This window comes from Hylaeus volcanicus, chromosome 2 (genome assembly GCF_026283585.1).
Source record: "Hylaeus volcanicus isolate JK05 chromosome 2, UHH_iyHylVolc1.0_haploid, whole genome shotgun sequence".
NCBI lineage: Eukaryota > Metazoa > Arthropoda > Insecta > Hymenoptera > Colletidae > Hylaeus > Hylaeus volcanicus.
Window position 1 is genome coordinate 11,518,370 of NC_071977.1, and position 25,748 is coordinate 11,544,117.

Here is a 25,748-nt window from a genome sequence, read left to right on the forward strand (position 1 = left end):
TTAACTGGGTTCTTCGACAGTTGCAATGCAGTCTACTTCAGGACTTCAGGTTGCCATAAGTAAAACATAGTTGAAGATAATCCATAAATATAACAGGATCTGGTAAAATTAAAACTTCCAAATACTATATTTATATTCTATAATATAGAATACTATAGATATTCTCAAAAATGGTTGACAACATGTTCTTAAACAAAGTTTCACATCTTGATTGTATTAAACAAATGAAAGCCAGTGTTGATTCGGCAATCACATATGGAGCAATTGTTGGAGCAACAACAATTTTTTCTAGTATTCTTGGTGGGCGTACGGGGCTTGTAGTTGGTAATTATTGTTTATGTTAAATACTTAATGTAATTGTATAAAATATAATGATACAAAGATGTCCATTTTTAGGAGGTGTAGCTGGCAGTCTTCTAGCAGGTTACGCAGCGAGTGGAAAATTCGAATCTGTCTCATACATCCTTATGCATAAATTAACCACAGAAGAAAGAGAGGAATTGTTGAAAGAAATTCGGAATTATCTTGTATCACATGGTACATCAATTCGTGATTTTATATATTCTGCAAGCACTTCACAGAATTTACAGGAAGGAATAAAAGCGATAGTGACATCTTTATTGGTCAAGAAGGGTATGACAGTAAAACAAGGTCAAACACAAGAAGCTATAGGCTATCGCTCCTACGCAGCCTTAAAGTGATTGATGAGGATGGCAATCAGCAAGCACTATATAAATATTTTTATATGATACTACAAAAAATTGTATTATTAATATGTTTGTATCTTTTTATGTGTGACTCCTATATGAAGTAATAAACGAGTTTCTCATCATTACTACATCTAATTGATTGTTTAATTGATTTTGAGGTATAACTTCTTGTATCACTGATAGAGAGCAGGCCGAGCAGGCAGTAGCGGCGGCCATATTTGTGAGTTCGAAAGTATGCATGGACAGAAAGTTCGCGCCTGATTTATGATTGTCCAGAGACATTTAAATAATTAACCGAAAACGTATACCTATGTTATTCGAAGCATGCGATGCGTGAATCACGTTAAAGAGAAATTTCGATTGGGTCAATTACAAAAACGCCTAAATTTTGACGGAGTCACAGCACCTTCAGAGTTAGAAATAGTAATTCAAACGTGAAATTTTTAGATCTGTAAGAAATTTTTCATAACATATATACATCTCTCTAGCCTAAATTCCTTAAAAATTTATTTAACCGATTTCTAATGAACATAATAAATTGTTTAAAAGTATATTTAATTTCCTGAACTGAAGACTACTTAATAATATAGTTAACAATATCTAAAGAAGCTAAATTAATCGTAATTACACTTATTAAATTTTAAAATTAATTACACGTGTTCAAAGAATATTCACTTAACATTACTTCTTGTACTTGCTGTAAGCTTCGTATTCATAGTTTTGTAAAAGACTGTGCGATATGAAGGCGTATATTATTGAAACATTTACCTACTAGGAATGTTGCTAAAATGGTGTCTACTCATGCTAGAAAACTTGTTCTTTATCAAAGTTTTCAAATTAATTCATCGATATGTTTATGATTGAAAGAAATCGTATTCGTTCAATCGTCGTGGTTTACTTTTTGGGTTTCCAGGTCACCTACATCACCTTTTAAAATTATTATGTCTAACGGTACCTGAAACGTTCTCGATTACCGATCTAAAGGTATTTTGGAAATATGAGTTTGAAAAGTAATAAAATAAATCATGTGTTATTGATTTTTAGCTAAACATGTTCGAAATTGTTTAAGCATACATATTTGTGATCGATAATTAACATTAACAAAAAAAAATTGAAATGGATTTTTATTACTCTGGCAACGTATGTATTGGGATACGCCTACACTTGTTTCTGAATTTGTAGTTAAACAAAATGATTAAAGTATCGAAAAGGTTAATGAACATAAACATTTAAATTCGAAATATGTTTGTTTAGAAAGAACTATTTGATTCATATCATTCGCTTTAATTTATTCTTTTAATAATTCATATAAAGTCGTTATGATGTACATGAAAACGTAAGCTGTAAAATCTGGTTTTCGTTTACATACGAAATTGCGGAAGATATATCGAAGAAAATTCTTAAAATTACTTATCACGCTTACTTAAATTTGTATACAATAAAAAAAATTTTTATCAATATTATTTTATGCACTGATTTTCTTGTCACGTATTTATTACGATTTCTAGTACAGCTAAATTCGAAATGTTAACAAACGAAGAAGGAGACGATAAGATTTGTTTGGACGAAACCGAGCATACAAAATTATTCGAGTGTTCCTCGAAAATGCTTGTCCATCGTAAAAGTACTGACACGATGTCCCCGTTGTAATATACATATATATATAGGGATGCTTCTGAGGAAAGCGCCTCAGTTCTTTGGAGAACGTCTTTAGGTGAGCACCGCTAATTTGATGTCACGAAATATATACGATTCTGGTGTGTTTTCTAATATTTTATATTAACACCTTGGTAATCAAATCATATAAAAAATTTACAATTATAAATCGGAATTAATAATTTAATTTAACTTCATATTTCGTACTATCGTAATAGTGACTTACAAATAAAATCAATTTTACTTAACTTAGTAAGTTAAATTAATTTAAATATTAAACAGTGAACCAAAACGAAATGTAAAGGAGTATTTACAAACGCAAACATAGTAAAAGTTTTATTAATAGAAATTATTAATTACTTGTAAAAAAATTCTTAAAAGTTCTTGAAATTATGTTTTTTTTGATTGTGCTAAAAATATATAATAATAAAATTCTATTTAAAATTGTAATCGTACATATAATAACATAATATATGTAATATGTTTAGATTTTATGAAAAATAATAATTGAGAAAAATGTTGGGATTCATTATACTTGCAACACTCTTTGCTTTATCAACGGCACAGTTCCAATCTACTGGGAGAATTTTGGAACCACCAGTTCCTGCTCTTTGCGCTCAAAGTAAGTGATATACCTATATGAATACAGTCTTTATTTAGAAATATAGTATTTTTTATGATAAAAACATTATGTAGTGAGTCTTCTTTACACTTTTTTCGTAAATATGGACAATTAATATCAGAACTATAACAGTTTAATGTTATTATAATTTGAGCATACTTCTATGCTAATTCATAACAAGTACGACTTATTATAATTTGAATTTATTGATCACATACCTTTACAATTATTTCCTTAAAGTTTTGTTAAATAAAATATGATGGTTACAAGTTTGCTAAACAAGAAAGCTGGTAGTAAAATATGGATAAATGAAACTTACTCTTTCGTAATTGCACAAATGTTGCGTGTATAATATAACTGGCCTGCACGATATGAGAATAAAAATTGACAAACCTTTCTTAGTAAATTTTAATCAGTTAACGTTAATTCCAACCTATAAAATATGAAATTGAATACTTTCATCGTTGTTTTAAGTTGATTAGTTAATAAATAAGGCAATATTCGATTACGATTCAAACAATAATACCTCATTTATCATATAAAATATCCAATATGCCTTAGTGAGTTTTTATAACTGTATCTTGCAATGTATAAAAACAAAATTTAACCGCTACCCGCTACCTTAAATAGTTTGGAAAAACGCGTAACACCTTCGATGGGACACCCTGTATATCCCGCATTAACTGTGACAAACTTTCTTCTTCTTTCTTCGAGAAAGTCGTTTGTATAATTAACATACACCGTACGATGCCAATATTTAAGCCGTGACTGTAATATCTAAAATTACAAGCGGCACAGAATTAGTAACTTTCACTTTGGGAGAGGCAGAATCTTTGTCACGATCGAGAGTAAAATATAAATGAAGGAGGATTTCAAATATTGGATTCAAATATAAATGGTTTCCACGGAAATAATGAATAATTAGAAATTATACTTGTAATATCTTATTCGAAAGCTAATATACATACTTTAATAAACAGGCTTTATGCAAATTTTTAATAAAATTTGTTTTCTATTCTTTTTATATGAAATTAGAGTCAATGTGCGCCAATCAGCATTTGAAAACACTAATTTAATACCGCTTTGATTTTTTTGTAATGTTAAATGATTTATATTAATATTATTAAAGATATTAATTATATTATAAATATATATTAATTCTAAATGTATATTTTCTTACATTAAGTACATATAAAATATTATATAATAATATATATTATATATTATTATTATGATAGAGTAGGTTGAAAATTCGACTATCATAGTATACATTCAAATAATTTTTAAGCAAATATTATTACAATGTTTAAAAATGTATAAATCACGATGTTTCAGGAATTATTCATGAACGCTTTAACGGCAAAGGTTATTATTACTCGTGGGCTGATCCCAGAACAAATGGGCAAGAAGTTGATTGGTTGGCAGGGAGAAACTTTTGTAGACAAAGATGTATGGATCTTGTATCTTTAGAAACTTCAGCAGAAAACGAGTTCATCAAGAGTCGCATTGTTCAAAGTATAAGAATAATTCATGATATTTTCTATATTTTAGAAACACAAAATTGAAGAATGGCCCAAGTAATAATTATGATTTCCAGATAAAGTGAAATATATTTGGACATCTGGTCGTCTTTGTGATTTCAAAGGTTGCGATAGGCCTGATCTTCAGCCCCTTCATGTTAATGGTTGGTTCTGGACAGCTGAATTACAGAAACTTGCACCGACTACCGATCGGTCTCAGAATGACTGGTCAGAAAGTGGCGGGTAAATTTAATTTGATTTATTCTCTAGTAATTTAAAATTAAGGATTAAAAATAATAATTTTTTTTTCTAGTATTGGAAAACCTCAACCTGATAATCGTGAAGCTATTCAACAAGGAGGTGCTCCAGAAAATTGTTTAGCCGTACTTAATCAATTTTATAATGATGGAGTAAACTGGCATGATGTTGCTTGCCATCATAAAAAACCATGGGTTTGCGAAGAAAATGATTCTCTACTAAAATATGTTCACTTCACTAATCCTAATATCCGCATCTAATATCAATACAAAATACAAAGAAAAGTAGCTGTAGTAACTTAATCACAAATTGAATAATTCTATTTAAACAAATACCAAACTTTTTGTCTACTTAGAGGACAATTATTTGTGCCTTCACTATCTCTATACAGGTGTTGCATGACTTAACTGTTAAAGTAAGGGTAAGAGATATCAAAGGTGACTGTCTCTTTGTCAGCCGTTTTCATGTTCCTTTCTTATCATTCTCTTTTCTTGTTATCTTACTCTGATAGAGTACATCCTAGGGATGACTATGGGTAATTAGTTTCATTCGATATCATGTAAGAGATCATCTGCCATTTTCTTGTACCAGTATAGAATGTTATTTACTGTATTGTATTTATACTTGTTTTAGTATGTTTGGAGACTACAATATTTATGTTATAAAGATAGCCTTATATTTTTAAAGATGTCTTTACTTGTGCTAACTTACAATTTGTATATTGTAAATGATAATAAACACATTATTTATATTTCTTCTTACAAATTTTGTTGATTATTTTGATAATATATATATAAAAGCTCATCATACTTTGATTCCTTTTTGTATTTACATTTAAATACTCTGTTGTGCAATAAATGACAAAGTAATCCAAGTGTCTGTCTACATATTATACATAAATATATTTGTTTCATATATTATTATTAATTTTGTAACATTATCCATACATATAAAAACTTACAGTACACTATTTACTTTTTGCCTTCTACCATTATAATATGATAACCAAATTTTGTTTTAACTGGTGGGTCTGTATACATTGGAGAATTAAGAGAAGAAACAGGCAATGCAAATGCAGCCTCTTGAAATGGACCAACCATGGAGCCTCTTGTCATCCACCCAAGATCGCCCTTAAATAATTATCAAACCAATTAACTTCTAAATAAAATTGTAATGTATTTTAAATAAATTTACCCCAGATCGTGCTTTATCCTCACTGTATGTAGCTGCAACTTCATTAAACTTCTGTCCAGCTTTTAATTTCTCCATTGCTTCCAAAATTTTCGATTGTTTTTCACATAGTATATGTCTAACCTTTCAAAACAAAACAATTAACTTAAGATGAAAAGAAGGTATAAGTAAATTTAATAAACTTATTCTCTTTTAGCATACTAAGAGTCTACATAAGCAGAATCTTGTATAAAGAATGAAATTCTTTAGATTTGTCAAGATTCAAAACCATAAAACCTTTACGTACTTTCACTGCATTTCCCCCTTTTTTTTCTTCTTTCCCGCTGCTCCCTTCCGAGTTTTTCGATTTATTCGTTTTCGAAGTATTTTGATTCTTTTTCGGAGGCATGGTTAAGATTTAGGTTAATGCTACAATACATTAATACATACATGCGTACATAAAACACATTCCTGGCAGCTTTAATGGGTTGGCAATTTTTTGTGTGAAATTAATTTGTCAGAGCGTAGTCAAGGCACAATGGTTTCAAGTTTTCAATCGTAAGAAGTGATAAAAATAATTTTATAACATTTTGCCAGGGAAGCATAATGATAATTTGATAAGTTTGAGATCATAACTTTAGATCCTTGGAGATCCTCTACTCGCCGACAGCTAGTGATTTTAGTTTTAAATTATGATCCCTTACGTGCCTCCCCAGCTGGCGCCACCAGCATGCGTTTACGTAGTTGTATACTTTTCCAAACAATCGTAATGAGATAAATGTGTACTTTTATTCCGTTATGACATAATGGGAAGTGTGGTACTAATTATTTCTTAAGGGTCTAACATCTTTGCTGATAAACGTAGAGGGATAAATAGAAATTTAAAGAATCCTTCGTGTGCGTATTGAAAAGTACTTCATCTTTTTCTTATTGAAAAGAACAACATGTCCGCTATCTTGTTTGGCGTCCGTACCAATTTTTTATTTACTACATGTCGTAGTGTAAATGAGAGATGATGCGATTAGATCTATAATTTTTGTGACAATGTACTGTGCCGCGATACACATTCTCCGATTTTATGTGTGAATAATGACGGAGCCGGAACTATGCCGGCTCTGTGCCGAGACCAAAGAAAACTGTATTGGAATTTATGATGCTGAAGGACGAAAGTTAGCTATAGAAGCTAAAATAGCTAAATGCTTGCAGATTCAGGTAAAAAAACAATTGGTTCTTTTTTTTTTGTACCGATTTTCCTTAACATGCTTATAATCAAATAGATTTAATAATGATTCTGCGATTTCATTTTAGTTCCAGATAAATTAGTGATATTATTTTTATTATTGATTCAATTATAAATACATTTGTAATTGTTTGTTATGTTTAAATTGAAAATCTCTTTTTACAGGTATTAATAACTGATGGATTACCACTTACAGTTTGTATAGACTGTTGTATACTGTTGAATCAGTGCAATGAATTTTTTGAGAAAACTAATCAAGCACAAACATCTCTAAAGCAATTACTCATAGATCCTAAATCTGAACCACAATCATTACAAACGAGCATTAACTATATTGAAAAGACAGTTGCATTTCCGAAAGAAGAAGAAGTTGCAGAAGGAATTGTTGAGTGTCATTTGACAAATAACTACATTCATGAATCTAATATTTCATGTAACTACTTTGTTGAAGAAAACAAGAACAGTAATCATCAAAAATATGAAGCTAAGGAGGCCCAAGATATTGTGAAACAAAAAAAGTGTAAAATTCAAATGAAGAAAACACCATTAAAACAGACCAGAAAGAGATTAAAACGGAAAAGTCAGAATCAAAAGATGGAAGATTCAAATATGTATATAAATTCTGATTTAGAGAAAGAACATAATAATATAAATGTAAAAACTAATGTTAAAATTCCAGATAACTATATGACAGGTAAAAAAAAAATGTGTTAAATTTGACATTTCATATATAACTAATGTTATTAGAAAGAATGTTCTTTTGGAAACTATAGTACATTGAATAGAAAATTATTATAATATGTAAACTAAAGCATATTTCCTTCAAGGATCACTTTGAATTAGCTTTAGAATATGTAAAGTATCATGTATCTAGAATAGGTATCTCTATTTAGTTAAAAATAGAAGAAAATCATGAACAGGAAACTTGAATATTGGTCTAATTTTGTATAACATGATTTTTTCTGCAGATGCAATGATACAAAGCACACTTCCACTTTTTGTAATAGATATGTGCCTACTTTCTTTATGCAAATCAATTCTTTCGAAGGTTTTATATATAAAAGTACTAGAAATACAATTAACCCTTTGCGAACATGAAGCACTATAGGTGCCCAAACATTGCTAAGCTTACACCCAGGGGATCATTTGAAAGATATCATATGAAACTGAATTTTATATTACAAAATTAAAATTATTATTAATCAATGCTAATGTATACTTTTTTAAAGTTTTTCTTATGTACAATTAAATGTGTTATTATTATGACAGAATTTTCAGGTGTATATAATTTCTTTTTCGAGTGCACCAATAAAACCTCTCATCCGCAAAGGGTTAAAAATAAATGTTATTGTATTTTACATCTCCATTGTTGCATCTATAAATAAAATAGATTTGTGAGAATCTAGAGATACTCTGAAATTAGTACATACCTAATACCCGAAGAATAATGAAATTTACTATTCTGTAACTTTAAGTATATTTTCTGAAGTAAAAGCAATTAGACTTTCAAGGCTACACATCTGCAGATTGAGGTAACTAAAAACACGAAGGAGTGTATGTACACTTGCACATGTGATACATATGTATATACTTGATACATATTCACATTGTATTACTTACAGTAAGTGTTCTAATACATTTTTAAATTATAATATCTGTACACACTACAAAGAACAATGCAGAATTGTTACTTTTCTTCATCTTTATAGAATTCAATGTGCAATAGAATGTGGTAAGGTAATAACTTATTCTTTTTTTTTAATCACTGTTTTCTGGATTTTTGTTCACAGATTGAAGAACACACTTCATGATATTTCTTTGTATGCAGTTCCTGTATCTAAAACGTACGTCCATACACCAACACTACTATTAAGATTACATTGGCCATATAATATTAACGCTTTGTAATATTGTTCATTAGATTATTTTAGTTAAATCCGAATTTGAAAGTTATTTTTGGTTATTTACACAAATTTAATTTCCTAACTCTATTCAAATTGTAAATGTAGTGTCGATCTATTTGTACTAAGATCTTGACAATGTATGATAAGTGGTTGAGAAAGGTAAGATACTTGATCAATAACATAAAATCAGCATTAAATCATACTAGAAAGAGAAGTGTGTGTCTTTGGTATGTGAAATATTGTTAAATCCAGTGAAAATATGCATTAAATATTTCGAAAATGTTGGAGAACACTTACTGTTGAAGACTGAATATTTCTTGTATACATAACAGAGAATTAAAAGAATATTATCTTTGAATATGATATGTAAATTGATTTGAAATATATATTATGTTAATTAATAGTAAAATTATTCAAAGTACAACATTTTCGCTACAGGTACAGATTCAGATTTAGAAATGATAGAAGCACATACAACAGATACGTTAAAATTTGGACATAAAAGAGGAGAGACTTTAGATAGATATCCGTGGCTTTGCACGGATTGTAACGATAAATTATCAAGTTTAGAAGGATTAGAAGAGCATCACGAAACTGTTCACAATCAACAAGCAAAATATATGTGTGTACTATGTTGTAAAGTTTATGATAAATATTATGGTTTTCTCACGCATGTCAAACGACATAAGAATAAGGCAAAGTTCAGGTAAATATCATTTCCATTATTAATAATTTTAAATTATTGACTATTTTGTAATAGCATTTTAATAATACATTTTCATATATAATATATACGCGTGCATACACATGTACACGCCTGTATGTATGTATATGTGTATGTATCATATATACTTAGTTGCGAAGATTGTGGGAAATCATTTGTACATAAAAAAGTATTAGATTCTCACAAAGCAATTCATAGTGAAGAACGGCCTCATGTATGTCAAACTTGTGGAAAAGCATTTAGACAACAAAGTGCTTTATATATACATAGTCGATGTCATTTACCGGATACGATGAAGAATAGATTTCCTTGTGACCAGTGTGACAAAAGGTAAAGCATTATATAAACAAAATGAAATATTTAAATAATAGAAAGAGTTGTTTCAGATTTTCAACAAAACCGAATTTAGTTACACATAAGCGCATCCATTCTGGTGTTAGAAATTTTACATGTGATCAATGTGGCAAAAGTTTTATTCAGAAAGGAAATCTAGAAGCTCATTTTTTAACTCACTCTGCAGATAAACCATACAACTGTACTCAATGTTCAAAAGCGTATGTCTATAAAAACTATAATATAATTTATATTTCAATACCTAGGTTACAATAATGAATGTGATCTTTAGCTTCAAAACGCCATTGCAATTAAAGAAACATGAAACAGTTCACACTGGAGCTAAGCCACATCAATGTGCTGTCTGTGGAAGAACTTTTAGAGAAAAAGGTACATTAAGAGAGCATCACAGAATACACACTGGAGCAATGCCATTTACATGCGAATTTTGTGGCAAATGTTTTCGCTTTAAAGGAATACTGACTGTAGGTTCATTAAATAGTTTTTATCGCGTTCTACAAGTAATAATATAGTTCTACTTATTAAGTTTAATTTTAGACACACAGAAGACAACACACGGGTGAACGTCCGTATAGTTGTTTAGAATGTCAGCATCATTTTACAAATTGGCCAAACTACAATAAACATATGAAACGTAGACATGGAATCAATACATCACATACCAAACATTTATCACAATCACAACAATCAGAATCGCAACAATTACATCAACCGCAGCAACAATCAGAACAGTCACAAACAGTTCAATCAAATACATCCGAAGATCCTCTTCCCGTGTCTCCGACGGAATCACCAACTGTTCAAGTAAGGAATTATTGTTTTATTTAATACTATATCTTATACAGGGTGTCCAGTTCTAATCGATAAAATCCAATATTTTTTAAATTTAGTGCTACTTAATATAGTTTTTTTTTCTTCATATATTACGCTGTTCAGGGGGATGTGAATTTGTTGAAATAACTTTTTTAGGTGGAGATGCCAAGGTGATATGAAGGTCACCTTTATGTTTTTGTATGGATCCATAACTTTTTAAATACCTGTGTTTGTAGCTGATTTTTGAAACTCTTTGCAGGTGAAATATATCTATAAGCTAACCTTTCAGGTGGTATGTATTCTAAGCATCAAATTGAATTTTCCGCTCGCATCTAGAAATATTAGTCTGAACCATTTTGATAATCGCTATTAAAATTTATTTTATTATATTAAGATAAGAGATCTGTACTCCCCTGTTTTTAATTGGACACCTTGTATAATTACGATTTTCAACTTGAATTTAATCACGATAATTCAATTATTTTATATACGTGATTTTTGTATCTTGTATTTTCCGTATTTGGAATGTCTACAGGTAATTCAAACTGTGTCGCATACATCTACAACTCAACCAATTGTTGTACAAACTATACCAACTACTGCAATTCAAAATTTTCAACCAGATGTGTCCAGTACGATACAAGATACTGTGTTTCGAGAAAGAAATGCAACATACTTTAATGCAATGCCAGCAACTTTGCAAAATTTTTTACCACCCAATTTACCATACAATTTTTATAATATTTCCAATGTGACATACAGGGAATAGTTTCCTTCAACATAGATAAGATAAAATTGTATTATATAAGTCAGTTTAAGCAAATATATACAACCTTTAATTGCTTAAGTGACAAATATGCAAACATTTTAAATGTTGACGATTCTGTTACCGTGGCAGAAAATTTGATACAAACAAAATGAAATCATAACTCAAGCTGTATAAATAATTTACTTTCAGCGATGAAAATTACGATGCATTTAAAAATAACATTACATAGCGAAAACAGTTTATTTGTAGATAAATGTACAAGATAATTCTCAAAATCATTCTTGTTTTTTTTTTTAATAGAATTACATTTTTTACCCTAACTATAATTCCAGTTATTGAAACGATATCACAACGGTAATAATAATTTGAAAAGGTAACATAACACATTCTTATAAAAAGGACGCTACAAAGATTTTAAACTGTAATATTTTCAACTTCGCTTTAATAAGGGCTACAATAAACTTCAGATAATATAAACTTAAAGTACAATAAAGAAGAAATACAAAGTACAGTTGAAAAATATTTTTTTTTTGTGTATAGAAATATTTTAAAATACCAAATTGGAATTGCAAAAAAAGAAACTGCTCAAGTTGTTGGTGACTGAAAGCAATAAAAATAGCTATTGTATGATAATTTTGTAAATGAAAGTATTTAAAAGTATCTCCTTTATTTTACTTCAAAGTTAGATACCAACTCATTGAAAAAGATATGATACTCAACACTTAAATATTATAATATAATTAAATTAATACAACTATTTTATTTAATAACTAAATAAATTAAGATACATCTGTAATAGAATACATATTATTATGCTTTACTAGCTGCAAGTTCCTTAATTCGATTAAGTATTTCCTCAGATTCTAAATTTTGTAGGGAAATGCATTTCTCCACTCCACGTTCTGAAATATGTTAATTTCAAATCAATAAACATACAAACCTCAAGTGTCATTATTAATCTTTCTAAAAATACAATGTAATATTCACAGCATTACAATTAATAGTTCCTCAGAAAATATTATATTATTCCATTTACCATATCGTGCGTATAGAAAAGGTTCAATTAAAGAACATTCTCTTATCAAAACTGGAAATTCTGGGTTACTTCTTTTAAGAGGTACATACTGTTGTTCGACAAAATTTCTGAAAAAAGTACGAATAGGTTAGGTCTCAATACTGAAGGTTATGGATGATTATTATATTTTATGATAATGCAAATATTTAACAAGTAATGTTACTATCACCTAGCACCCTGACTAGATTTTGACGTTTGACATAAAAGAATTCGTAATTCTTTTAGATGAGGTCCAAGCTTAACCGTAGCCATCTTTGAACGTTATTCACTGCAGATCACTGCATAAAATGTTACGGAGTTATGTAATGTAATCGATCTTGATATCTATTTGTTTTAATTTTTCATATTGTTTGAATAATCAAATTAAAGTTATTTAGATGTATTGACAATATAGAAATATAGAGTATTATTATTCATAAAGGACGTATGAAGTACTACGAAGTAGTATGAAGTACCAACAACAATTCTTATCAATTCTTACGTTTTTAAAATCATTAGATAGATCAAGTACTGACATTAAATAGGCTTATGAAACGATTTTGTTTTGTTGAAGAGTGTAAATCTAATTTTATTTTTAAATTGCCCGCCGCTTGGAGAATGCGGAGGAGAAGTACTCCTATACTCTCTCAATTTGTTCTCTCTTTCTTCGTATCTTATTATCTCTACTTATAGAAGCTCTTATGACTTCTCTACTGTAATTTGTATAATTCATTGATTATGATAAGCAAAGATATAATCTCTTTGGTCTATACTGGCCGAAATGCACGCTCTCTATAGAAAGCAGTGCAGAATGGTTTAGAATGCGTCTACTAAAAGAGATAGATTTGTTTTATTTATTTAAGGGCTTAGTTAACAATTTTAACTAAGCATTTTAAGCATTTGGTTGGCTATACCATACTTCTTTAAAATTGTTTAAAATTAAACCGTATGCATGTCAGAGCTGTGTACTGTCAAGATTGATCAAAACTTTTGATAAAAAGCTACTCTGACGCCGTCCAGCTGACGAAGAGTATATTTATTATCGAAAATATTTATAACAATTATTAAAATGGTGATAGTTTGCTGCGTAAAGGGGTGTACAAATGATTGAAATCCAAATCGGAATGTATCGTTTTTTTAGGTATTGCATTATTAACAATTCCAGTGTTCATGAGATATTAACTTCACATTTCGATCAAAGTAAAACGATTTATTTGAAACTTTAATGTTACTTTTACTTTTAGATTTCCATTAAAAAATGATATTCTTTTAAATCAATGGAAGAATGCTATACCAACGTCGTGCAAAATTTCCCAGAATACTCGCATTTGTAACATTCATTTTGCAAATTCTTGTTTTCATTACACTGAGGGGAAACGGTTTTTGACAAAACACGCTGTGCCTACTATTTTCGACTGCAATATTCTACAAGATGTAAATGTAATGGAATCAAATATTTAATAATAACTTAATATAATAACATATCAAATAATTGTAATAATTATTTTCGCATTTACGAAAAATAAAGAATAATTGATTAAAAAATATCGATGGCCCCATCTATCAGGAATGGTGGGAACTATTTCCACTACAAATTTGCGCCACTGGCTCTAAACCACACTCCACCAATGGCGCCCTCACGACATCAAAAACCCCGTCAAGAGTTTCGCTTCTGTTACACTATTCTATGGTGCTGTGATACGACCAAGATAGTATCAAGATTCGACGTATGTCATCATTCTGGTCAATTGTGGTTGATTCTGATGTAATTTGGGAAAGAAATAATTGCGTCTTAAAGTACTGCCTTTAATACTTCGTCCTTTATTTATTTAGTAATTCGCGTAAAAGTGTAGTTTTTTACTATTAAAAATGGACGAAAGTTTGTTAAAAGAAATCCACTATTTGACACGTAAGTTTACAATTTTTAGTGATCCATTCAATGCTGAATATATGTAGTGACGACAAAAGCACATTGAAAGAAGTAAAGTTGTACAATTAACTTCCTAAGGAAAATACAATTTTAATTTATATACAGTATGCATCACTTTTGATCGATTTTCATGTTTATTTTATAGCACAAAGGATTTATTTCCAAAAAATTAATATTTTAATTATAACATTAATATTCAATATGTATGCTTCAACAAATTCTAAACATCTCATTTGTTTAATCCCTTGTTGTACCATTTAGCTCAACACAATTCACTGGCCTCTATGTAAACAAAATTTTAGATCTAACAATAATGTTATATATTACAGATTTAATAGAACATCATAAAAAAAAATCATCAGGAAAAGTATACTGTAACGAAGAAAGTATACAAAACCAAAACTCAGGTCTTACAAGGTCCTACAAATGTACAAATTTACTCCAGAAATGTCAACTATTTTCAAAAACTTCTGATAGTATCTCAAATACTGAATTAACAAGTACTAATGTATACATCAATCCAAATTTTAAACATCAAAATTCTGCTATACATATCAATCCATCATTGCGCGTAAAACCTTTAGTACACGTTAATCCAAAAATGGTGAGAGGTGCTATTAATTCTAATGAAAATATAGGATGTAATTCTATAAACAAAGTAGCAAGTGTTAAACAAATTTCTTTGCAAGAGCGAAACTCTATGAAAAAGTCAGTGTATGTTAATCCAAAATTAATGAAAAAATTGTCTTCCTCGATACAATCTAAGCCAGTAGAACATGCTAGTCATCCAGTTTGTTCAAGATTGAAATTTGTTAAGGATACAAATACTTCAAAGACTATTGGTCAGAAGAGAACTAATAATTCTAATATTGTAATTTTATCGCAAAGAAAACTTGTACGGGTAAAACGAGTATCAAGAAGGTCATTAAGTACTTCTCAAATGGATCTACATAAAATTAAAAAATCGCCAAATTCGTCATTAAAAAGTATCAAACCTTTTTCTCATAAAGCCATGAAAACAAAAATAGTAAATACTTTACAACAATCTGTTAGTAAGAATACCAATTTTGTGAAAATGCCAATTACAAAACCTACAGTAAACAAGTATAGAATAGACAGAACTATACCAAAATCAATAGGTATCAAAGAACATATAGATCTTGGTCAGAAAAAAATTATGTATGTATAACTGCAATAATATCTATTTTGGTAACTTTTAAAATATCGAATAAATAGAACTTGTAAATTAATAAAATTTGAATATACCTTATAGGAATAACAAATCGGAATTAATTACAATTGGAGGAATTGTTTACAAGTCTTCCAAGAATCAGCTAGTACGTAAGAGTTATGGAGTAAAAAGTAAGTCAATATTTGGAGTACTGTCTACACTTTTATTATAATATAAAATCAAATAAATGCATGATGTAAATGTTTATGTTTTTTATTACAGGAAAACGTGCAACAAATACAAAAGATGATAAATTTATCGTGGCCACTAATGGGAAAAAATTATGTAGGATAAGATCTCTGAAACAAACATCTGGAAATTCTAATACTAAAACATTTAACACACTCAGTGGCACAAAATTATTATCTAACATATCGCAGAAAGTAAACTATAAAAATAATATTAGGTATACAAAATATTACAAATAATTTTTTAATTCATACTTTGGTATTAATATATTTTCGTGAATTACAGTAATAAAGTCAAACAAAGGAGTATACAGATATTACGGAATAAAATGCAAAAAAACAATCAACCTTGTTTGATATTTCAACGATTTGGATATTGCTCAAACCATGAAAGAGGGATTTGTGTAAAACGCCATGATAAAAAGCAAATTTCTCTTTGCAAAAAGTAAAATCATTTTTCGTGTCAATATAATGTTTATTTGTATTGTTTACTTGGTAACAAAATGTTTTCAGATTTCTTCAAGGAAATTGTTTACTGGATAAATGTCCATTATCTCATGATGTAGGTCCTGAAAAAATGCCAACTTGTAAATACTTTTTAGAAGGTTGTTGTACCCGAGATGACTGTCCATATCGTCACATTAAAGTTTCTTCCAGCACTCCAATTTGCAGAGAATTTTTGCAAGGATACTGTGCTAAAGGTCGTGAGGTAATCTCGATATTTTTTATTTTATTATTTATAACAATTTCATACGTTGTTTATATCAGTGATGTGTATAAAACACTATATCAAAAAAAGAATTGATTTTTTCGTTTCCAGTGTAAGCAACGTCATGAAAATCTGTGTCCAGAGTTTGCAAGGCTGGGAACGTGCAGTAAAGGTAAGCATTGTCCTTATCCTCATAAGCCACATTCCCCTTCTAATAAACAAAACCATTTTAAAAGAAAATACAATGTACCTAACGATCCAATAACACCTCCTACTATATCAAAGAATATTCCCACTTCTAGTAATGAAAACAGACTCAGATACTATGAACAAGCAGATAGCGGTACCGATAAATCTCTTGATGAAAAAAGAGAAAGAGTTATGAACAAAATTAAACTTATGAAAAGGGTAGAAGCTACAATTCATTCCGACGCATTAATCAAAATTCCTGATGATAACATAAATTTAAAATCAATCAATGATAATTGTGAATCTCAAAGCATTTCTGATTGTAAAATTGCAAAGCGTCCTCCAATTGGTTTTCTTCCTACTTATATACCCATTAATTAATACATACAGTACAATATCACTCATAAAAATTTGTTAATATTTTTCGAAATCGTCTGCGGGTTCATATATCTTATCTATTTTTATTAAAATATCAAATTTATAGTTTGATAAACAACAATTTTTGTTTTAATTAGTAGTAAAATTTACGTTTGTTAGCTAAACAGATTTAAGTTTGTATAATATTAAGTACAAATATATACAAAAAATGAGGACTATATTTTATAATGTGTATATAATTATGTAAATGGAAAAAGTGTACACTTTGCAAAATGAAAGTATTTTACCTGCGTACGAGTTGTTATCATTTTATATGAACCCTTTTTATTTTTCCTCACCTTTTTATCGTTAAACAGATAATACCGTAAGTAATATAGTTCTTTCGCAACGGAAAATTAAACCACAGCTATGTATAATCTATGTCAGATTCTATGAACTACAAATATACATGTACGGGATTGGCATTGCCGTGAGTTGGTTACCGGAAGATAACAAACGTGCAATGTGTAAGTTTGTTATCTTTCGATAACACTTTATACGGGACAACCTGTATAGCCTAGTATTATGGTTACTTCTTTAGCTTTGACAGTGAAAGTATGCTACATGCATTGAGCTCTATCCTAGGATAGAGCTCAATGGCTACATGTTACACAAGAAAAAGATGGAAAAAGGTTGAAGAAAGGAAGGGGAATCAGGCGCCTGGCAGTCCCCTTCATTGGGTAGCACTAACCTAAAATATAACTTGGTACATATGTAGACATATTATTTATTAAATGTATGTTATTATAATCTGCATATATTAATGTACAAAATATGTATTCAACCCTTTGTCATCTAGATTTTCTTGTTGCTGAGTACAAAGAATTAAATAAAACATGCAAAATATTGATTACTTACATCAGAATTTATTGTTAAATGCAATGGTACATATAAATAAATAATATATTATTACATGGATTTATAACTTATTTTTAATTTCAAACGTTACTAAGTTATTAATAGAACAAAGGACAGAAATTAGTTGGTATGTGTATATAGCATTATATAATAAATAAATATACGATTTATTTATATACATTTCACAAAGAGCAAACACAAATAAATATTGAGATTGTATACTGTCACAATGCTTACATACTTTATCTTATAATATAAATAATAAAGGTTTTGTATTACTGTTTCAACTATATATAAGAATCCAATTAGAAGGATAATTATATGCCAACAGTATTGGACCATGTAATAATAAAGAAAGATTATTTTCATTGACAGCATTTGACAATACAATCCATTGGTCAAGCCAGTTTTGCATACTCTCTACTGACATATTTGTCGGATTTATACCCCTAAATGAAAGTGCCTAAAACAGTATACAATTTACATATATGTCATAAGTATGATATATATGTAAACATATATTTAATTAGTTATAACGATTAAAGAATATATGAAAAATATAATAGATTATATTTTTTATATGCACACCCAATGTATTGAATCATTTGACAATTTTGTAATTCCACCTTCTCTTTGTATGGCTTGGTCCATTTGTTGTATCAGCATACCCCTTGCCTTTAATTTTTGTTTTTTGAAAGGTGTCCAAGAAGATATGTCGTGTATAGCAAGTAATTCTTTCTAAAATGAAATCCAAAATTATTATGTCTCTATTATCTTTGATAAATGATGGTATTAGAAATTAATACAATTTATAATTCTTTCACAAATCAAGTGATTGAAGTAATGTTTAAAAGTACTTGGATACATAAAATTAATTTAAATTATATCCAACATACTACATGTCTCCTTCTAAGATTCTTCAATGAATATGGAGGACCAGAAAATAGTTCAGAACAGGCAATAATATCGTTTACACGAGGGTGTGTACCACTACCAAGACATGCAATGATGTCATTCCACTTTGTTTTCAATGTTTGGTTTTTAATTTTGACAAGTTCTGCCTGCATACATCTGAATAATGGTTTGTTGTGTTTTAATCGCCTTTTATGGTCTAACAACATAAAATCAATCTTTTGTTGTGGTGTCCAATAATGAGAAGTTAAAATATGTCTTGGAAAATGATATGCCAAAGGAAAGGTGACATAAGTTGTAAAAGGAATGGCAGATATTAATAAGAAAGGGCATATCCTTATTAAATCTTTACGCATTGTATAGTTCAGCTGTAGTTCTTCCAATGTTAAGTTACGAATACCATCAATATTTTGTTTTTTTAGTATTGACAAATATCTTTTCATTTCTATGACAAAATCTTTGGTACCAATACTAAATACACGATACATCTTTACAGTCCATGGAAAATTCCTTTCCAATACATGTGTAAAGTTTTGTACATAATCTATGTATCTATTGAACCAATACTTCTTGATATTGGATACTCTGTTTTTATTTTTCTTTCTTTCCACTTCTGTATGACATTGCTGTATACAAGTGTATGTGAAAGGCAATACATTTTGATTCTTATAAATGAACTTTTCACACAATAATTTATACATCTTCACTATTATGTTTGTGTTATACTAATTATGATTATACTTTATGTTATTGATTAATTATTCTTTGAATTAATATGTTACAAAATTGGGTGGAAAATGCTAAGAAATCATTACATGTTACTTTATAACAGTATTGTTTTATTTTTGTGAATACTCATTTCGTTAACGTTAACCTTAACAGTGTTCTTCGTTAGTGTTAAGATATGTTTTTATAACAGACTATATTAAAGTACACTGAAAAAGGTATTGCATGAACTTGCGAGGTTTCTAGATCACAACGAAATTTTTTTTCCGTGTAAGTACTTGCACATATATTACTAAATTTACGAATAAATATGAAAACATACAAAAGTGTAGTTTCTAGTTGTTTTCAAGATATTACTACATTCTCAGACTACACTGACCACCCGTAAACTCAACAATTATTTAGACGAATAAGATATTATGCTCATTGTAATTTTCAGTATAATACGTAAGTTGAAAAGGAGAAAATGTAAATTGTACTTTTAAACAAATTTCGAAAATTCTATAAAATACCCTTCGTATTCCTCTTTATTTCTAACAAACAGTCTTTACACTAGTTGATATTTTTTATAGAATTTTCACTTTATGTTATGTCGTAATTATATTAATGTTCATTTGAACACATCATACTAATGGTGATACTTGGATTGTGGTATAACGCAAAATAATAAGATAATTCCAGATATCTAGCTGCCGATAGCCCTTTTGCTTACAGCAAAATTCAAATTTTGTGATATAAACACTAGATGGCAATATTATAGTTGTAGCCATAGTTACCGACAGTAAAAGTAGCTGTATTAGGATGTATGTATCCACATTAGATATTAGCGGTAATCACATGATAGCTAATTTTAACTAATATATATATTATACACAATATTTGTTTAATTTATTGTACAATGTATATATCACATTTATACATACAGTGTAATTTCAAAAGTATATAGAATATATGAAAAAACATCTTACAAATAGGATAAAGAATTTACAACAATCGTAAAATAGAGATAACAGATATAATCGTATTATAAACGAACCAAAGAAAATGATGTAAAATAAAATATCTAGTTAATGAACTGCTATTATTATAAACTATCTTAACATTATTTGACTTGAAAACTGAAACGAGATGAAGATCAATTTATGATTAATTAACAAAGTTGAAGGCACATGTATCGATATTTTTCATAAATGCAATACAAATTATGGAAACTGTAATTTCAATCGAGACTTTATAGGAAAATATAACCTATTAATTGCATAATACTGACGATGTTATAACGAATAACAATTAATAAATATTTAATACATTTTATAGATAAATGAAATTGCATGTGAAAATATGACCGTCTTATCTTAGTTTTGTATATAAATTTATTAAAAATAGGACGAAAAATGTTATTTCTAACATCAGTTAATACAGCTAATAACGCAATGATCAGGCCTTGCATCTTTATAATTCACACATGAAAACCATCGTATAGACAAAAAGCAGATTATTACGTCTAAAATGATTAGATTTATTTTAAACTAATAACGGACATGCAAAGGAAATCGTGAAAAATGTCCTTCCTTGTTGCTTAAGAATTTTTTAATTTTCAGGACTTAATATTCTTTTAAAATAGTCTTATAAATGTATATAGTATGTACTTGATATAAAAATATCTAAAAAGATTGTTAACCTTTTCGCGTATTTAATTAGATTAACGTTCAAAAGTGTTGAGAATGGCACATATTTAATAAATTAATTCATACTTTTAACATAAGTTACTGATATCAGCCTTTGAATCTGGGCTCAAAGAGCTCCAGTGTGTATTTATACACTTTTGTAATTTTAGTTTAGTATCAATGTTATGATAAGCATTACATATTTTGTCAATTTCATAATGTTCTTGCACTAACTTGTCTATCCATTGATCCAAATTAGAATTGACTTTATTTTCATCACCTGTAATATATGCAGTTCGTTCACGAAAGTTTATAGAACTTAGTAAATACGACCACTTTTTATTTATTTCTTCACTAATATCGTAACTATCACCAGACGCATTATTTACTCTTTTCGCTTTTTCTGCACTTATTTTTTTATTTTTCCAATATCCTAAAGAAGTGACCAAAAAATTCATTTTTGCTACTAATACGGAATCAGCAACCAAGAACAAATGCCAAGTACCCACAACCAAGTGTTCATTGAACTGTGGTTTAACATACCCTGTCTGGAAACAAACAATGCATTAATCATTAAAAAATATATTAAGGTTAAAAAATATCAAAAAAGATTGTATAATTACTAATGTCATTTCTTCAAGTTGTATGTTATTAACATCTGCTAATCGACCATATGGATCCACCCACAGTACTGACAAATTTTGTGGTGTTGTAATTCCGGTATCAAATTCATATGATAAAACTGGATATGAGTATGGTCCTATACTTCCCATTAAATTTCTAAACGTTTTCTCCTTTTGATCGTAATCAGTATTTATAGATAAAGTTTGTATTTTTCCTAACCATTCTCTACTAGTAGAAAAGTTATGTCTTAAATAAACCAAGGCTTCTATTCGTTCCACACGTTCTTGTTGATCTAGTGGCTGTTGTACTATAGCTTCTGTAAGAATTAACGTTCCAATAAACTGATTTTCCCTGAAATAAGCTGTTGTCTCCAAAAGATGAACATTCTTGTAATTTATCTCCAGTTTACGAAAAATCAATCTCGCTAATGAATTTGAAACAGTCAGTTGCGCATCATTTGTCAAAGGACTCAAATCTGCTGCATGGTATAAACTTTGCCAGTATGCGTCGTAACCTTTTGCTATAATAGTTTTATTTATTTTTTCAGGGTATAACCATTCTTCTACCCTGTCTATAATTCTTTGATCGATGCTAGGTTCAAACTTTCGAGCAAAAAATAGGTTACGATCTATCGTATTGCGAATTCGACTAAAATCTTCGAGTTTAAAGTCATTTGGACTGCAACCACACCAATCAACTACAGCTTTATACTGACATTTACAACCTAACTTCCTTTTCCAGTTAGTAACGTGTAAATTGTTATCTATATAAGTATTGCAAAATTTCGAATTTCGTAAAACTGTATGAAAAAAGGATTCAGCAGGCAGTAAGGTATACTTAAATACCCTTAAAAGATCAGTCACTAATGCATCTGGACTTGGGCCAGCAACATATTCTACGAATTCTCTGCTTAAAGCTACCCAGTCACTACCACCGTCTATCTGAATACCTATAAAAAATTATGGTTTATAATGAACATTGTAAGCAATTTTAAAAGCAAGTGAAATGAACAAATTTTACCATTTGGTAATTTGCGATCACCTATTCTCCACATACGAGTTTCGCATTCTACGAAAGTTTTATCTAATCCTTGTTTAGTGATAAAACGTTGAACTTCTCTTCCATGAGATTTTACAAAATTCATTCCTTTATTTAAACTTAGAAACTGAACTAATTGCATATTGCTTTTTATAGGAAAGTCAGATTCTGATAGATTGACAAGAAAATCCCAATGATGCTGATGCGCGAGCATTTGTTGCGCAGATTTCAAAAAAGTTGTTAAAAGACTTGCACCACCCCAAATACTGGCATGTCGTAAACCATTTCCTCTTGCTACTTTAATATTATTTGTTTTACAAGACTTTTCCACTTCTAACATCTCTCGATAGAGATAATCTTGTCTCTAAAAATATGCAGTAACTTTAGCATAACAAAATACGTATTTATTAAACTTAGAAATACAAAAATTGAATTACCGCGTCAACATGAATATAAAATAAATGTGAAGGATGATAAAGAATACTGATAAGTCGTTTCACTTGTCGACTGGCTCTGCCATTTACTGTTAATAAATAAGCTATTTGAGCAGGTTTCTCATTTTCATCTTCTGTACTTGCATTTCGAGCTTCTTGTGCTTTGAATTCTATTATATAAAAAGTAAAAATCTGTATGAATTTGTATTTTTAAAAGTGATATGTATTTACATAGTATGTAGAAATCTACTAAATTGTTTATTTCCTTACTCTGTATCCCAGTCCAAAATACGTTAATAGTTAAATATCCACCACAAGAATATTTAGGATTACCAGCACACTTCATATTACAACTAGAATCTGGCAATCGCTTTAGCTGAGATGGTTTTTCCATTCCACAGAAACATTCAATACTGAAATTAATTTGTTAAAATAAAATATATAATAATTAAAATATATAAAAACTTGTGCTGATTATACTTACGAGTATTCAGTACCAGCATATGAATATCCTGATTGAAGACATAGAAAAGCACAGCGTTCTGGTGAATTGTTCCCTTTAAATACATGATAATAGCCAGAAAGAATTCTTAATGTTTTATCATCTTTAAAACATCCTAAACTGATAGGTTTGTCTACAAATCCTGCAGAATTAGGGCATAGAGACTGTATTCTTTCTGGATATAATAATCCTTGTTGGTTAAGGCATGTCACATTAACAATGCGTTGTTTGCATGCTTGACTTTGTGCACGTGTTACAGCACTCACTGCTTCTCTGCCATTAAATTCACAAGATGGTACAAAGTTTAATGATTTACGATCTAATTTTATTCTAGTAGTCTGATTTCGCTGAGATTGTAAAATCTTATTCGTATTAGTTTGTTTATCAGGAGGAAGCTTCAATTGACGTAAACCTTTTGGTAATCCTTCATCCTCTTCAGGTTTAGAAGAATCATCCTGTATAAAAATGATGAACATTACTGGTAATTACACTAATAATTAAACCTATTAAATACATAGGTAAAACTCACATCTCCTGAAGACAATCGACTAGACTTTCGACTCCGAATTTCCAAGCCAAAAAACATATGAGCTAAATAAATTTGTACACATAGTACAGTGATACCAAATACAAAAAGTATTCGATACTTTCGTAAACAACTAGATGATCGATTTATCGGATTATTCTTTGTTATAACCATCTTTATCGTTTTACTTTATACGAACTGTGTTCCTCGAATTTTGCTTAATTTCATAATTGCCATAACCAAAAATAAAGTGTAATCTTCCATAAGAGAGGAGAAACATATTTTGCTCATACGTTCGATATTATATGCAATATTATATTCACTGTGTTATGTTGTATGTGTACATTTTTATATATACAAAAATGTACATAGAATTTGAGTAACGAGTTAACGAAACGTGTAATGTGGAAAATCAACAAACTACTTCAATGTAAATATTCATTGACGTTGACAACACGTGTTCAAACACAATCTTTTAAACTAAGTAAGGATTCATGGATATAAAAGTTTACAAAAAAATTATTCGAAGAAATGTTGTTTCAATCGATAATGTTTATTACTATAAATCAATTTAACAAATATATAAACATAAGGACCTATATATAGTCTATTGCGATACTAAGTCGCGCGCTGCACAATTTAGTTTACATAGATGATTGCGTAATATTTTGGTTTCTGGTCAATTGTCAATCCTAAGAACAGAACCGTTGCTCATGGAGTACTAAACTATTCTATTTGAGAATATGCTAAAGATTTTTAAAGAAAATACATCGAGCTCGAGAGGGAACATGAATTTTTTAATACAATATTTCTGAAATAAAGCTTGAATACATAACAAAAATTCGAATGTTTTGATTTTCAGTCTTTTTTTTCCCGTGCCCATTGCCATAAATTTATATTTCTTTTCTTTTCTTATGTATAAGGTACAGCAGAAGAAAAAGCTAGAGATTATAATAAGTTTAATATAGGCAATTTTTTGATTTCTAAGATTTGGCGAGCGTTT

At 29.2% G+C, this 25,748-nt stretch overlaps 8 protein-coding genes across 12 annotated transcripts; 4 read left to right on the forward strand and 4 right to left on the reverse strand.

Annotated features, from left to right (window-relative positions):
- Nucleotides 1–28: 28 nt before the first annotated feature.
- Nucleotides 29–840, forward strand: LOC128872517 (uncharacterized). Its single transcript, XM_054115298.1, has 2 exons — nt 29–324; nt 397–840. Exons 1-2 carry the CDS (start codon nt 171–173, stop codon nt 699–701), a joined length of 459 nt encoding a protein of 152 aa, XP_053971273.1. The 5' UTR covers nt 29–170; the 3' UTR covers nt 702–840.
- Nucleotides 841–2,026: 1,186 nt separating this feature from the next.
- On the forward strand, nt 2,027–5,531 carry LOC128885149 (uncharacterized). 2 transcript variants are annotated; one of them, XM_054139000.1, is made up of 5 exons: nt 2,027–2,467; nt 2,855–2,988; nt 4,324–4,503; nt 4,586–4,751; nt 4,822–5,531. In XM_054139000.1, exons 2-5 carry the CDS (start codon nt 2,883–2,885, stop codon nt 5,024–5,026), a joined length of 657 nt encoding a protein of 218 aa, XP_053994975.1. In that variant the 5' UTR covers nt 2,027–2,467; nt 2,855–2,882; the 3' UTR covers nt 5,027–5,531. The 2 variants fall into 2 exon arrangements, with proteins under 2 accessions (XP_053994975.1, XP_053994976.1); XM_054139001.1 differs by having other exon boundaries at nt 2,027–2,424.
- On the reverse strand, nt 5,511–6,588 carry LOC128885150 (peptidyl-prolyl cis-trans isomerase NIMA-interacting 4). Of its 2 annotated transcripts, XM_054139003.1 has the most exons (4): nt 6,244–6,588; nt 5,961–6,080; nt 5,728–5,896; nt 5,511–5,648 (listed from the first exon to the last, which is right to left on the reverse strand). In XM_054139003.1, exons 1-3 carry the CDS (start codon nt 6,343–6,345, stop codon nt 5,738–5,740), a joined length of 381 nt encoding a protein of 126 aa, XP_053994978.1. In that variant the 5' UTR covers nt 6,346–6,588; the 3' UTR covers nt 5,511–5,648; nt 5,728–5,737. The 2 variants fall into 2 exon arrangements, with proteins under 2 accessions (XP_053994978.1, XP_053994977.1); XM_054139002.1 differs by lacking the exon at nt 5,511–5,648 and having other exon boundaries at nt 5,650–5,896; nt 6,244–6,587.
- Nucleotides 6,589–6,682: 94 nt separating this feature from the next.
- On the forward strand, nt 6,683–12,018 carry LOC128885147 (putative zinc finger protein 735). Of its 3 annotated transcripts, none has more exons than XM_054138998.1 (10): nt 6,694–7,148; nt 7,342–7,870; nt 9,519–9,786; nt 9,937–10,134; nt 10,191–10,358; nt 10,430–10,622; nt 10,696–10,962; nt 11,128–11,152; nt 11,231–11,263; nt 11,507–11,627. In XM_054138998.1, the coding sequence occupies exons 1-8, from the start codon at nt 7,026–7,028 to the stop codon at nt 11,143–11,145; spliced, it is 1,764 nt and encodes a 587-aa protein (XP_053994973.1). In that variant the 5' UTR covers nt 6,694–7,025; the 3' UTR covers nt 11,146–11,152; nt 11,231–11,263; nt 11,507–11,627. The 3 variants fall into 3 exon arrangements, with proteins under 3 accessions (XP_053994972.1, XP_053994973.1, XP_053994974.1); XM_054138999.1 differs by having other exon boundaries at nt 11,128–11,141; XM_054138997.1 differs by lacking the exons at nt 11,128–11,152; nt 11,231–11,263 and having other exon boundaries at nt 6,683–6,833; nt 6,937–7,148; nt 11,507–12,018.
- A 434-nt stretch (nt 12,019–12,452) lies between these two features.
- On the reverse strand, nt 12,453–13,184 carry LOC128885151 (NADH dehydrogenase [ubiquinone] 1 alpha subcomplex subunit 2). Its single transcript, XM_054139005.1, has 3 exons — nt 12,985–13,184; nt 12,777–12,883; nt 12,453–12,642 (listed from the first exon to the last, which is right to left on the reverse strand). The coding sequence occupies exons 1-3, from the start codon at nt 13,065–13,067 to the stop codon at nt 12,551–12,553; spliced, it is 282 nt and encodes a 93-aa protein (XP_053994980.1). The 5' UTR covers nt 13,068–13,184; the 3' UTR covers nt 12,453–12,550.
- Nucleotides 13,185–14,474: 1,290 nt separating this feature from the next.
- Nucleotides 14,475–17,711, forward strand: LOC128884875 (zinc finger CCCH domain-containing protein 3). Its single transcript, XM_054138540.1, has 7 exons — nt 14,475–14,703; nt 15,054–15,903; nt 15,998–16,086; nt 16,178–16,361; nt 16,430–16,588; nt 16,657–16,852; nt 16,964–17,711. Exons 1-7 carry the CDS (start codon nt 14,664–14,666, stop codon nt 17,420–17,422), a joined length of 1,977 nt encoding a protein of 658 aa, XP_053994515.1. The 5' UTR covers nt 14,475–14,663; the 3' UTR covers nt 17,423–17,711.
- Nucleotides 17,712–17,843: 132 nt separating this feature from the next.
- On the reverse strand, nt 17,844–20,616 carry LOC128884876 (LETM1 domain-containing protein 1). The gene is made up of 3 exons (XM_054138542.1): nt 19,213–20,616; nt 18,905–19,054; nt 17,844–18,779 (listed from the first exon to the last, which is right to left on the reverse strand). Exons 1-3 carry the CDS (start codon nt 19,927–19,929, stop codon nt 18,600–18,602), a joined length of 1,047 nt encoding a protein of 348 aa, XP_053994517.1. The 5' UTR covers nt 19,930–20,616; the 3' UTR covers nt 17,844–18,599.
- A 285-nt stretch (nt 20,617–20,901) lies between these two features.
- LOC128884874 (xylosyltransferase oxt) lies at nt 20,902–25,556 on the reverse strand. The gene is made up of 7 exons (XM_054138539.1): nt 24,749–25,556; nt 24,202–24,674; nt 23,988–24,130; nt 23,721–23,887; nt 23,266–23,647; nt 22,245–23,194; nt 20,902–22,169 (listed from the first exon to the last, which is right to left on the reverse strand). Exons 1-7 carry the CDS (start codon nt 24,917–24,919, stop codon nt 21,711–21,713), a joined length of 2,745 nt encoding a protein of 914 aa, XP_053994514.1. The 5' UTR covers nt 24,920–25,556; the 3' UTR covers nt 20,902–21,710.
- Between the last annotated feature and the right edge of the window lie 192 nt (nt 25,557–25,748).